At 32.9% G+C, this 13084-nt stretch overlaps 1 protein-coding gene across 8 annotated transcripts in view; it reads left to right on the top strand.

The window, feature by feature from the left end:
• The window catches only part of Col24a1 (collagen type XXIV alpha 1 chain), a 304025-nt gene that overhangs the window by 49465 nt on the left and 241476 nt on the right, over positions 1-13084 (top strand). For all 8 annotated transcript variants that reach the window (XM_019209372.2, XM_019209374.2, XM_019209375.2 and 5 more), the window contains 3 exons: positions 360-404; positions 9622-9675; positions 12598-12642. In XM_019209372.2, coding sequence (XP_019064917.1) covers positions 360-404; positions 9622-9675; positions 12598-12642 — 144 coding nt within the window. The remainder of the gene's footprint in view (positions 1-359; positions 405-9621; positions 9676-12597; positions 12643-13084) is intronic.

The following is a 13084-nucleotide window of genomic DNA, read 5'->3' as shown; positions in this document are numbered from 1 at the left end:
AAAGTATTTGTCTTTTTAAAAATTATAGGGATATCTTTTAGAATTGCCTAATTAGAATGATTCTAAAACAACTCGGTTTTCTAACATGAAATATTTCAGTGAAAAAATTTGCTTGATTAACAGTATCTTTTACTGTACTATATTTAGATAACAAAGTATATTTGTGTATAAAGTATATACAATGCCTCTTTTGGTTCTGAAATTCTATAATTCCTTGAACATTTGTAATCTTCATTAGGTATAGTGAGCTGAATTTCACAGTATTCAAAATGATACAGTGCTATCTATACTTGTAGTAAATTGGAAACAACACTTTTCAAGTAGTACAGTGTGATGACATTGCCTTTTGTTCCTACTAGGGATTAGCTGGACCAGAAGGTAATCCAGGTCCTAAAGGTGTACGAGTAAGTAAGCATTTTCCTAATCTTGTTAAGCATGCTTGCATAGAGGTAGAATGAACTCTACAAAGCATTTATTATTTTTTATACTTGTTTAGAAAGTTTTAATTTAACACAAGTTTAGTCTGAAAAGAATACACTTGCTATATTCATTTTTATGGCCACATACAACAGTCTCATAGCGGTCGATTTTGTATCATTATTTGTTTAATTTCTCACTGTTTGTCTGGCATGTTAGAATGTACTCTTTACACATATATGGTACTGTTTATATATGACCTATATAAATCTGGGAAGTCTTGATGGAAGAAACTGAAGAGATTAGAAAGAAGTCACAGTAGTCCAAAGTGAGATAATTTTATGATGCAAAAACTATCGGGAATGAAGAAATATCGGAAAAGGAAATAAGCTTATCATACCAAGAAAATCCCATTCCACTTCTCTTTTTTTAAAGATTAGCCACTTTTTATCATTGAAAGGAGTTCTAAAAATTGTGTGTGTGTGTGTGTGTGTGTGTGTGTGTGTGTGTGCTACAAATTAAAATCAAAAGCTCATTCTAGGAAAATTTAGTAAAAATAAACTAAAATTTCTGTTTTAAAAATTCCCTATTTTTGATAGCCAGTTTTCCTAGTGTATGTACGTTTACACCTTTTTTAATTAAAAACACCTATTAGAAATGGGTAAAGCATAAAGAATTTAAATAATATGGACAGTAATAAAGCTTTACATTTTAAAAATTCCTAAATACTTTCAGTACCTTCATATGTGTTTTCTTCTTTATGCTGCCATTAATCCTGTGAAATAAAACAGGTCCATTTTGCAGAGGAGAAAAAAGCAAGCTAAAAGAACTTTGCTGTGGCAGTTATTGCTAGTTAGAACAAGAACCAAGCTACCGTTTAGCTTTCTGTTGTTTCTACTATACCAGGTTGTTGTTCATTTCCTGCGTCTTAGAAATTTCCCTGAAATGGCACGTCTACATAGATTTGGGAAGCAAGAAGAAATTAGTGGTCAAGAGCATAGGCTGAGAAGTTAGGGAGACCACTGTTTTTATATGATCCTTCACTTACTAGTTTTGTGACTTTAGATATCATTACCTCTAGTGCTTCATTTTTCCTATGAAAAGGTAATAATGAAACATCTTTCAGGCGATTGTGAGAATGGAATGAGATTAGCATTCTTAACTAGAACACGATGTGTAGAATATGACATGTGCTCACTACCCAGATTCTATAATTATTATTTAATTTCATTTCTGTATAAGATAATATCTGGTGTGCAAGAAATATTTGGCACTGTAGAACTAGCTTAATCTCTCTGAATTTTCTCTTCTTGCTTCAGTGATTCACGGACTTTTCTAAGTTTGTATACCATTTATGTATTGTATTATATTTCTTTCTGTTGGCGCTTTTTCCCATTCGTATAAAAAATTATTTTCTGTGCCTTTAATATTGTAATTTTAGGTTTTGACAGGTGTGTTTGTAAAAGCATTTAAAAAACATAGAAGTAACTTTTTTCTAGGTCTATAATCAGTCATTTAGGAGATTATAACAAAATAACACACAGCTAATTACCAATTATATAGAAATTTATATATTATGAAGGCATTTCCACTTTTATGTAATTTTTTATCTTGATTTTTTTCCATTGGGAGGACACTGTACATTCACAAAAGGTCTCAAATGTGGCCTTGGATGTTAATTTCAAATCTAGTTTAAAAATCATAGCAATATATTCACTGAAATATAAACTTTTACATTTTCTTAATTTACTACATGTTATACATTGCATGTGAATATTTTTATGAATCATCTGATAAATTATCTTCTGACTGGAAGTTACTTGATTACACTTGTAGCATCAAGAGAGCTACTATAATAAATATAAACATTTAGACTATATTTTTTTTTCATTGAGTGTATTGGTTCTTTTTAGGTATATGGTACAGTTACATCCATTATTGGGATCTTGCACCTTACATGACAGCTCTTGGTTCTCATTTTTTCCCCATACCCCTGCCCTCCCTTTACCTCCTCCACCCTCCCCTATTTACAAAGACTTTGTAGACTGAAATTTTTTTAACCCTCCTTTGGCATTTCTTGGTGCAATAATATGCTGAGTACTTCAACCGGTAGAATTGTGACGGGCCGCTCCTCACTCTTCTAGTGAGCCTGCTGGTAACACAACATTACCTCTTACCAGTTCTACAGCTTTCAATTCAAGGAGCAAAGATACAGGTGTTGTCTTTGTGTTGGTCCTGTGGGCCCATAGGCCACAGGGTAGACAAACCTGCAGGAGGCCTCTCCCCTTAAAACTTCCACCGTCTCCTACTGGCCTCACCCAGGGGTTCAAGCCTTTAACTATAGGCCTTTATGAAACACGTCATTAATCGCACATGACATTGTTTCCTCTAAAACATTTATTTATAAAATACTACATTTGTCCCCTGTACAGGCTATGTTGGACAGAGGTGTGACTTTCAACCCCCAACTTCTCAGTTGCCTATTTACTTCACTGATCTGTGTACCTCAGTATCTGTTTCTCTGATTTATAACCAAAACAAAAGCTGTATTAAACCAAGGCCTGCCCCTTTTACATTTGGAGTCAAATGAAACTGATGATTATGAAAATGTACATAGCTCCCTTCAATAATCCTAAGTGCTTTGCTTTCAGAAATACTTTTGAATTCTTCATTTCAATAGAAATATTCTCTGTTCTCCAACTGCGGGGCTTCAAATTATGCAAATTATAAACATTTCATTTTATTGACGTTAAATAGAAAGAAATTAATTTTCTCTATTTCTCTTTTAATTTTGGCTTCTTCAGTCTGTATAAGTTGTTTTACTTTATCTAAAAAGAATACTCCTTTGCTATGACAACACCTACTTGCTTTCACCATTACAGATCAAATCCCAACCACAGTCTTAGTCTAAGCTATTTAAAAAGGATTTGCAAGACATTATTTTCCTTTTCCTTTTAAAAATATGGATATATCTGTAGTATTATACATAGTTATATATAGTTATTTTATGTGTATAGTCAGTGGCATTAAGTACATTCACATTGTGATGTAATCATCACCATCATTCCCCTTGAAACTTTAAGTTTATTGGTACATTAAAACCAAACAATGCAGTTACATTTATCATTGGGATCTTGTACCTTTATATGACGTACCTTGGTTCTTGTTTTTCCCCCATACCCCTGTCCTCCCTTCACCCCCTCACTCTTCCCTATTTACAAAACTTTGCTACCATTTTTTCATTTTTTCACATTTTTTTCCCTTATTTCCTTTGGTTGATTTCTTGATAGCAGCCATTCTTTCTGGGGTAAGGTGGAATCTCAGTGTTGTTTTCATCTGCATCTCTCAGTGACCAGTGATGTTGAACATTTTTTCATATATTGATTTGCTAGTTTTACTTCTTTGTCTGAGAAATGTCTGTTCATTTCAGATGCCCATTTTTGAATCCATTCTTTGTATTTGCGGGGGTGTGCTTTTTTTGAGTTCTTTATATATTCTAGATAGTAGTACTTTGTCTGTGGAGTATCTGGTAAAAGTTTTTTCCCACATTGTAGGTCTCTTAGCTCTATTGGTGATTTCTCTTGTACTGCAAAAACTTTTTAATACAATGAGATCCCAGTTGTTTATTCTTTGTGCAAGTTCTCATGCTACTGAGGATTTGTTCATAAAGTCTTCTCCTATGCCAATATCTTCAAGAGTTCTACCTAATTTACTTTCCAGTAAGTTTAGTGTTTCTGTTTTGATATTTAGATCTTTAATCCACTTGGATTTTAGTTTAGTGCATGATGAAAGATAAGGGTCTAGTTTTAATCTTTGACCAGTTGAAATCCAGTTTTTCCTACAACATTTACTAAAGAGGCTTTCTTTCCTCCAGTGAGGATAGTTGGCTCCTTTGTCAAGAATGAGGTAGTTGAGTATGTCTGGTGTTGTTTCTGCATCTTCTAATCTATTCTATTGATCCTCAGGTCTGTTTCTTTGCCAGTACCATGCTGTTTTTTCACAGTGGCTTTGTAGTATAGTTCGCAGTTGGGAATTGTGATACCCGCTGCCATGTGTCTGTTGCCTAGAATGGTTTTTGCTATTCTAGGTCTCTTCTGGTTCTAAATGAATTTTTGGATTGTTTTTTCAAGTTCTGTGAAATATACTATTGGGATTTAGGGATTGCATTGAATCTGTATAGAAGTTTTGGAAGTATGTCCATTTTCACTATGTTGATTCTTCCTACCCAGGAGCAAGGGATATCTTTCCATTTTTTTAAATATCCTCTTTATCTCTTTTTTCAGAGTGCTATAATTTTCAGTGTAGAGGTCATTTGTCTTCTCCATTAGATTGATTGCTAGATATTTCATTTTTTGGGATGTTATTGTGAAAGGAATTGTTTCCCTAATTTCTCTCTCAGTGAGTCTATTATCTGTGTACAAGAAGGCTGTTGATTTTTTATTTTTGACTTTGTATCCAGCCAATCTACTGAGTCTGTCAATTAAGTCTAGCCATCTTTTGGCAGAGTTTTTTTGGATGTTCTATGTAGAGTATCATACCATCCACAAATAGTGACAGTTTAACTTCCTTTCCTATCTTTATTACTTTTATTTCTTTCTCTTGTCAAATGGCTGTGGCTAATTTTCTTGAACTATATTAAACAAGAGTGGTGACAGTGGACATCTTTATCTTGTTCCTGATTTTAGCATGAAAGTTTTTAGGTTTTGGCCATTTAGAATGATATTGGCTATTGGTTTTTCATAGATAGCCTTTGTCATGTTTAGATAAAGACCATCTATTCCAATTTTCTGTAAGGTTTTTATCATGAATGGGTGTTGAATTTTGTCAAATGCTTTTTCTGAATCTAATGAGATCATCATATGGTTTTTGTCCTTGATTCTGCTAATATAGTGTGTAACATTTATTGATTTAGGTATGTTGCACCGTCCTTGCATCCCTTGGATAAATCTGACTTGGTCAGGGTGTATGATCTTCTCCATGATACCCTGCATTGTTTGTCAGTATCTTACTGAGGATTTTTGCATCTGTTTTCATTAGGGAGACTGGCCTATAGTTAAAAAACAAAACAAAAAAAAACTCTCCTTTTTTGGTTGGGTCTTTCCCTGATTTTTGGAATCAAAATAATACTTGCTTCCAGGAATGAATTTTGAAGTATTGCTTCCCTTTCAATTTCATTGAAGAGTTTAAAGAGTAGTAGTGATAGCTCTTCTTTAAATATCTTGTAAAATTCAGCAGTGAAGCCACAAGGGCCTGAGCTTTTCTTTTTTGGTAATGTTTCAATTACATGTTTAATTTCACTGAATGTAATTGGGGTGTTTAGACTTTTTATATCTTCTTTGTTCAACTTTGGAAGTTCATGTGTCTAGGAATCTGTCTGTTTCTTCTGTATTTTTACATTTCATTAGCGTATAGGTTTTCGAAGTAGGTATTGATGGTCCTTTGTATTTCTGGTGATTTGTTGTGACTTCACCTTTTTTATTCCTAATTGCATAAATTTGAGTCTTTTCTTTCCTTTTTTTGATAAGGCTAGCTAAGGGTTTATCAATTTTATTTATTCTTTCCAAACACCAACTCTTTGATTCATTGATTTTTTTTGGGGGGGTATTGTTCTCTCAGTCTCCATTGCATTAATTTCTCCTCTGATCTTTATAATTTCCTCCCTTGTATGAACTTTTGGGTTGTCTTGCTCTTCTTTTTCTAGGAGCTTAAGGTTAAGCATTAGGTTGTTTAATTGAGCTCACTCTGTTTTCCTAGTATGGACATTTACTGCTATGAATTTCCCTCGTAAAACTGCTTTTCATTGTGTCCCATAGATTCATTTATGTTGTATTGACATTATCATTTAATTGTATAATCTAATTTTTTCTTTAATTTTCTCTGTGACCCCATGGTTGTTCAATAGGGTGTTATTTAATTTCCAGGTGTTTGTGAAATTTTTGCAGTTTCTTAGGCTGTGATCTCCCCAGTATGCACTTTGCACTGTGGTCTGATAATATACAGGGGATAACTTCAATTCCTTCGTATTTATTTAAGCATGTTCTGTGAGCTAGCATGTGGTCTGTTTTGGAGAGTGACCCATATGCAACCAAAAATAATGTATATTCTGATTTTATGGGGTGGAACACTCTGTAGACATCTACTAAGTCCGTTTGTTCTAAGACTTGGATCAGTTCTGTTAGTTCATTGTTGATTTTTTGTCTAGATGATCTGTGTATTTGTGTCAGTGGAATATTGAGGTCCCCACTACAATTGTATTAGTGCTTATTTCATTTTTCATATCCATTAATATTTGTTTTGTATAGTTGGGGGCATTAGTATTTGGCACATATATATTTATGATTGTCATTTCTTGAAACCTTTTTTTTTTTTAGTCTTCCCCAACTCTGTATCCATTATATGACTCCCCTCACCACATCCCCGGTCTACTTTCTACCTATATAAATTTGAGTACTCTAGGTTCCTGCTATAAGTAGAAACATAATATTTGTCCTTTTGTGACTGGGTTATTTCTCTTAGCATAATTGTCATACACATCATTTTATAACATCTGTCAGAATTTCTTCCTTCTTAACGCTGAACAATATTTCATTGTATGTGTAGACTATATTTTATCTGCTCATCTACATGAGCATTTGAGTTGCTTCCACCTTTCTGATACTAAGCATATTGCTGCTATAGATTTACAAATGACATTTACTCTTTAATGTCTGAGTTCTTTAGTTTATTAATATGGTGGTGTGTATTTACTCTGAAAAGTGACTCATTCTGTAATTCAAAATAAGTGGGCCTTCTTTAGAACTTAGTAAAAATGGTCTATTCTATCCCTGCTTCAAAATCGTTTATATCTTTTCTTTTCTCTGTATTCCAGAATCATTCTCTTTCATACTCATTTCAGCCTCCATCTGATCAGTGATTATTATTATCTTTGTTTTTTCTTGAGACATAATCTGTCTTTTCAGTCTTTTACCTTTCAATGGGCGATTTCTTTGAGCCCCATATCACCGATTTTCTAAGGTAAATATACTTGTATGTTCTAGTATGATCACACAAAATGACTAAGAAAATTTTTCCTCTACCAATCCAGTTATCCTATTTGTTTTCCATACTTCTGTCAGTACTTACCATTTCCCCATCAATCCAGCCATAAACTTTAGAGTCGTGTTTGCCTTGACACTTAGATACTGGCTCAAAGATGTGCTGACTCCAAGTGAGTTTTATGAACTGCAAATTTGGTTATATCAAAACTATGCCTAATTTCATTAATGAATCACAATATAAATTCCACAATTTCCATCATAACATTTGAGACCTTTCCTAATAAGGGCCCTGCCATCTTTTCCAACCTAACTTCTTCCCACCAACCACATAGAAATAATTGTAAGTCTTTGCACATGCGATGCGATTTTTATTTCTATTAATTGATTGATCAAATATTGTCAGCCCTGACTTTCTTTTTCTTTAAGACTCAGCTCAAATACTGCCTCCTGTAGGCACAGTTGCTTATTCTGTTTCCAAAATTCTCATTGTCTCTTCAACTTACCATATCACTAACTACATAATTAAGTCACAAGTATCATAGTTTTTTAATTACTCACTTATACAAGCCTCTTTTCTAATAAATTGCATTCCTTGAGGGCAGTGATTTTCATATTCTTTGTTATGACCCCAGCATCTGGTACACAATGGATGCTAAAATAATGCCTGTTGAATTAATGATCCAGACCCATATTCCTTCAAAGTTGGAGCATTTAAAGAGCAAGAACCTTCTAGGTTCTCCTACATTCAGTGTTTCCTGCCTGTATGTATTCTAGATCCTATCAATGGTTAATATTTTAGAAGTATGATAAAAATAGTCAAAGTTTATCTTAAAAAAATTTATTACAGTGAAAGATGTTTCCATTAATCCCCTGAAAATACTCCTGCTCATTTCAAACACACCCCATCACTTTTTCCAGTCTGAAACAATTCTGGAAGTCCTCTTCTTTTGCGTCTTTAGTTGCAGTGTTGTAGCTGCTTCAATTCAAAATGCTTACCTTTTTTATTTTGAAGAAGAACTGGCAATCACAGTGATAGATGCAATAAATATAAGGGGGGGGAAGACTCATGTTAATATTTCTATGAGCCTGCCTATCTATTTGAAGGCATTCAGCAGTAGCATTCACCATATTTAATCGTAACTTCTAATGATACTCATGGAAGAGGATTTCTAGAACTTCTTTAGAACAATAGGGTATGTGTCTTCAAACTGAGAGGAAGTATTTTGAAGGGGCATTGATGGCAATGTGTCTTTCACAGTAATAACAATTTTAGTTTAAACATTTATTATACATTTTGATTACACTGTGTATATCTTGACATCAGGGCACTGCCCACTGTCACAAAGTCAACATCTTCCATGTATCTGAAATATAAAGTCTGAAAGTTTTAGCTTGAAACAAAACTCTAATCTGGCCCAAACCACTGTGCCCTTACCTATAAGACTGATGAAGTACATCATTTGCCACAGGTAGGACATAACTAAATTATGTTAGGATGAACTCAGTACCTTGCATTGATACTTGTGTGTATCCCTTGCATCTCAGACCAGATTGAAGTCTTCATTAAGGCAGGATGGGTCTTTGGTCTTCTCCAAAGATTCTTACACATAAAATGTGGTTACCATTTAAAAAGATCTATTGTGTCTCTTACTCTAGCTGAAGTCACAGCCTCCCTTAAAACCTTCTTCCTTTGCCCATACCTCCTACCACACTAAATCTTTTCCTCTTCTGTACTAATAGTCTTTTAATACTTCACTTCTGCCTTACATTTTATTTAATTATATACATTTTTTTCTGCCAGCTATAAAATTTGGTGAAGGAAAAGGTTTGGTCCTGTTGGTTTTTAATCAGCTCCATCTCTTAAGTTATATTCCATGTTTTTTTTTAACAAAAAGGTTGATCTGTAACTTCCATTACAAAAACAGTAAGGTGAGGGGAAGTTACTCATATTTTTAAACCTTATAATTTCATATTATTGTAAATAAAATTTTAATTACTTATATTTAGATTTGTGGGATAAATGTTCAAATGAAATAATGTAAAGAGGGCTGGGGATTTAGCTCAGTCTTTCCGGCCCCTGTCTTGCAAGCACGAGGACCTGAGTTCAATGGCCAGTACCAAAAAAAACAAACAAAAAATAATGTAAAGATTATTTTCTTGATTTAAGGGATTCATTGGCTCTCCTGGAGAAGCAGGACAATTGGGACCTGAAGGAGAAAGGGTAAGTGTATTTCCTTCAAACACTATTTCTAAAGTGATATTTTTATGAAAATGTAGTAGCAGGATTCATAAACTCAAATATCAGGGAGGTGGTTTCCTAAGTGAATAAGCCAGGTTTAAGAAAAACCCTCTGCTAGAAATATAAGTAACTTTCTTAAATCTTACTGAATTTTGTTAAAAGGAAATGATGTGACATGAACATATATGGTTAGATACTTTAAAGCGAATTAAAAATACATACTGAAATATCTAATTAGGAAATTTTATAATTCCTTAATCTTTAATTTGAATATAAAGCATTATATGTATTCATAGTAAATAAATTAGTTTCAGGAGATACATTTTTTGTTTAATCATGGGACATAGCTGCTCATAAATGTACAAATTTATGAATAAGGATAGAATCTTTGCATAATATTTTCTTATACTTAAGAAGATTAAGCAAGCTATTGAGTTCTGATGTTGCAACTTTATCATATCTAGTTTTCAATATTATAGGCAGTTCAATTATTTTTATTTTTATTCCTTTATATTCATTACTAATTGAAAAAAGGGAAATGGTATCAATATATTATCACAAAGTTCAAAATTAGTCATATTCAGAAGTTAGCCTTCTATGGCATCATTATAAGAATACAGTTCAAGCCAACGTTTTCATTTCTAGAAAGTGATCTTTGCAAATGAAAGTGAGCCAGATTATTCTTTGCTAAATGTATTTTTCAAATATATAGGTTTTTAAGTAAGTGTATGAAATAATATTTCTTGTAATTACTTGTGCATGACCCCACGGAGAAGAAATATTCAGAATTTAAATGTTCTGTAATGACAATCAAAATGCTAAGTCTTTGGTGATATGAGGTGAAGATTTTCCTTGGTGAATATAACAAATAATATCTTTCAGTAACAAATAATATCTTTAGCATAATACCACAAGCAATCCAGTTAACCTGCAGTGGCACAGAAGATTAACAGATGATATATCCATCTATGATGCAAAAAATCGAATTTCCTCTTCTTGCTTCAAATATGTATATGTACTTTATATTATTAATGACCCTGCTGCTCATGATGTGATTCTTTTTTGACTCTTTGAAAGGAACTTATTTCTAACAAATTAATTAATAAGCCAATATTGCATGTACTTGCAAAAATGTTGTCATCTTGGATTGGAGGATATTGAATCCAGTGTTGACACTGGCCATTGATAAGTGTGGTGCTATAATTATACTTCATAGTTTTGACCAGTTTGCACGAAAATGTCAAGACCTGTCTCAATATATAAGAAAATTTCATGATATTGTACCTATCATATCCTATGTCATATTATTTGCCATGAATGAACAAGATACCAGGGTGTTTTTATTATGTTATAAAACATGTAAGTTCAGAAGAGCCAAAAAAAAAAAATCCTAGAAAACAGGAAGAAAAAAATCCTTTATGTTAGTATACATCTAGACATACACATACATGTATATATGCATATATTCACACACAAATATATATTCATACACAATAATAGATATTATATACACACAGGTATATTTAAAATCTCACATGATTTTGTCTGCATTATTTTTAAGCTTCTCACTGTGATTTAGGAAAACTACTAAATTTGAAAAAATATAATATTATTTTTTTTAAAGGCTGGTTGTTGTAAAGATATATAAAGTTGTAATGAAATGAATCTTTTTGTCCACTGTGAACTCTTTTGATAAAGAGACATGAGTATTTATCAAGTGACATTAAAGTAAGTAAATAGATTATTTCAACCAATGATATCTTCTAAAAGTTCTAAATTTTAGAGCTGTCATTTTGAACATCATTCTGGTAGTTATTTTTTCCTTTTTCCTTTTTTTTTGTTTTTGTTTTTGTTTTACCTCCGAGGTAGAGTCTATGTTGCCCAGGTTGGCCTTGAACTCCTGGGCTCACGCAGTCTTCTAGCCTCAGCCACCCCAGTAGCTGAGACTGTAGGCATGTACCAACATGCCGAGCTCAGATCTATTTCTTAGTCCCTGAAGTTTATGAGTAACTACAAATCTCAAAGTGATTATAGAAAGTAGGATTTTTAAAAATATATATAGCATTGGCTTTAAAATAAGAAATTTTGTAATAATAATGATGGTAATAGTTTATCATTTATTGAGTTGTTTTATATATATGCAAAAAATGTGTAAATGCATTCTATAAATAATTCCTTTAAATTGCCCACAAAACTTAATGAGATAGGAATGGTTGTTAGACTCATTATACATGAAGAAAATGAGACAAGCACAGAGATATAACTTAAACTGTAAGCAGGTTATAGGAGTGAGCCAGGATTAGGACACAAGTATTCCGACTCACAAGTCTGGGTGTTTCAGTACTATACCTACAGCTCTTACACGACCGGAAATAGGTAAGTTGAGATATAGATACAAGATGACATTGAATTGATATCATCTTCCTCTCTTCCTTGCCTTTTTGGTGTTAGATTTACTCCATAACTGGTTTCCTGTGTAACTGCAAGATTGCCAGTGAAAGGGATAAATTAACTTTATTTGTATCCAGAGAGGAAGACAAAGAGGAATGCATCCTTTTCTAGGAATGGAACACATGACCTTCTTTTGTTTGTGCCATCATTGGTAATGTGCCCACTTTTGGACAAATAACTAGCACTTGGGGGATGTCAGGATCTCACTTGAAAGTATAGATGGGATGGATTATTGAATAAAATTAGGAAAGTGTTTTGAGGAAGGAAAGGGCCTAATTCAACTGAGTATATTAACTTTTGAGACTATCACGCTAGTTTGTAAGACAATTAATTCTGCTTTTGGCATACTTTATTAACTGATAATTTGAGAAGAAAAGATCTATAGTATCTAGCTCAACAAATTCAAATATGCTCATTCAACAAATATTTACCTGGGACTTTTTTATATTCTAGGGTATTCCTGGGATCCGTGGAAAGACGGGTATTAAAGGAAGACAGGTAATTTCATTCTTCTTTCTTAAAGTTCAATGTAGAGCAATATAATTTAATGTTGTGTTTATTTCTCACTTATTAAAATATGGATATAATTTTTGTTATTGTCATCCATAATCTATCTCATTAGCAGATTTTAATTCTCTTTTTTTCCTCTCATTGAGTTTATTGGTGCATTTTAGGTATACAGTGCAGTTACAGTCATTATTAAGATCTTGTACCTTTACATGACAGGTCTTGGTCAGATTTTAATTCTTAAAGGAAAATTTATGTTTAAAAATAACTAAATTTAGGGCTGGGGATTTAGCTCAGTGGTTTTGCCACCTGCCTCGAAAACAGAAGAACCCAACTTCGATCCCCAGTACCAAAAACAAAAACAAAAAACCCTAAATTTAAAACATCTAGATTTAATAACTAAATTCAGCAGTGTAGCTGGATATCAAGTCAA

This window comes from Fukomys damarensis, unplaced genomic scaffold (genome assembly GCF_012274545.1).
Source record: "Fukomys damarensis isolate Sample0158 unplaced genomic scaffold, DMR_v1.0_HiC HiC_scaffold_33, whole genome shotgun sequence".
In the NCBI taxonomy this organism is placed as follows: Eukaryota; Metazoa; Chordata; class Mammalia; order Rodentia; family Bathyergidae; genus Fukomys; species Fukomys damarensis.
Note: the sequence above shows the minus strand (reverse complement) of the source record. Positions and strands in the feature narration are given on the sequence as shown.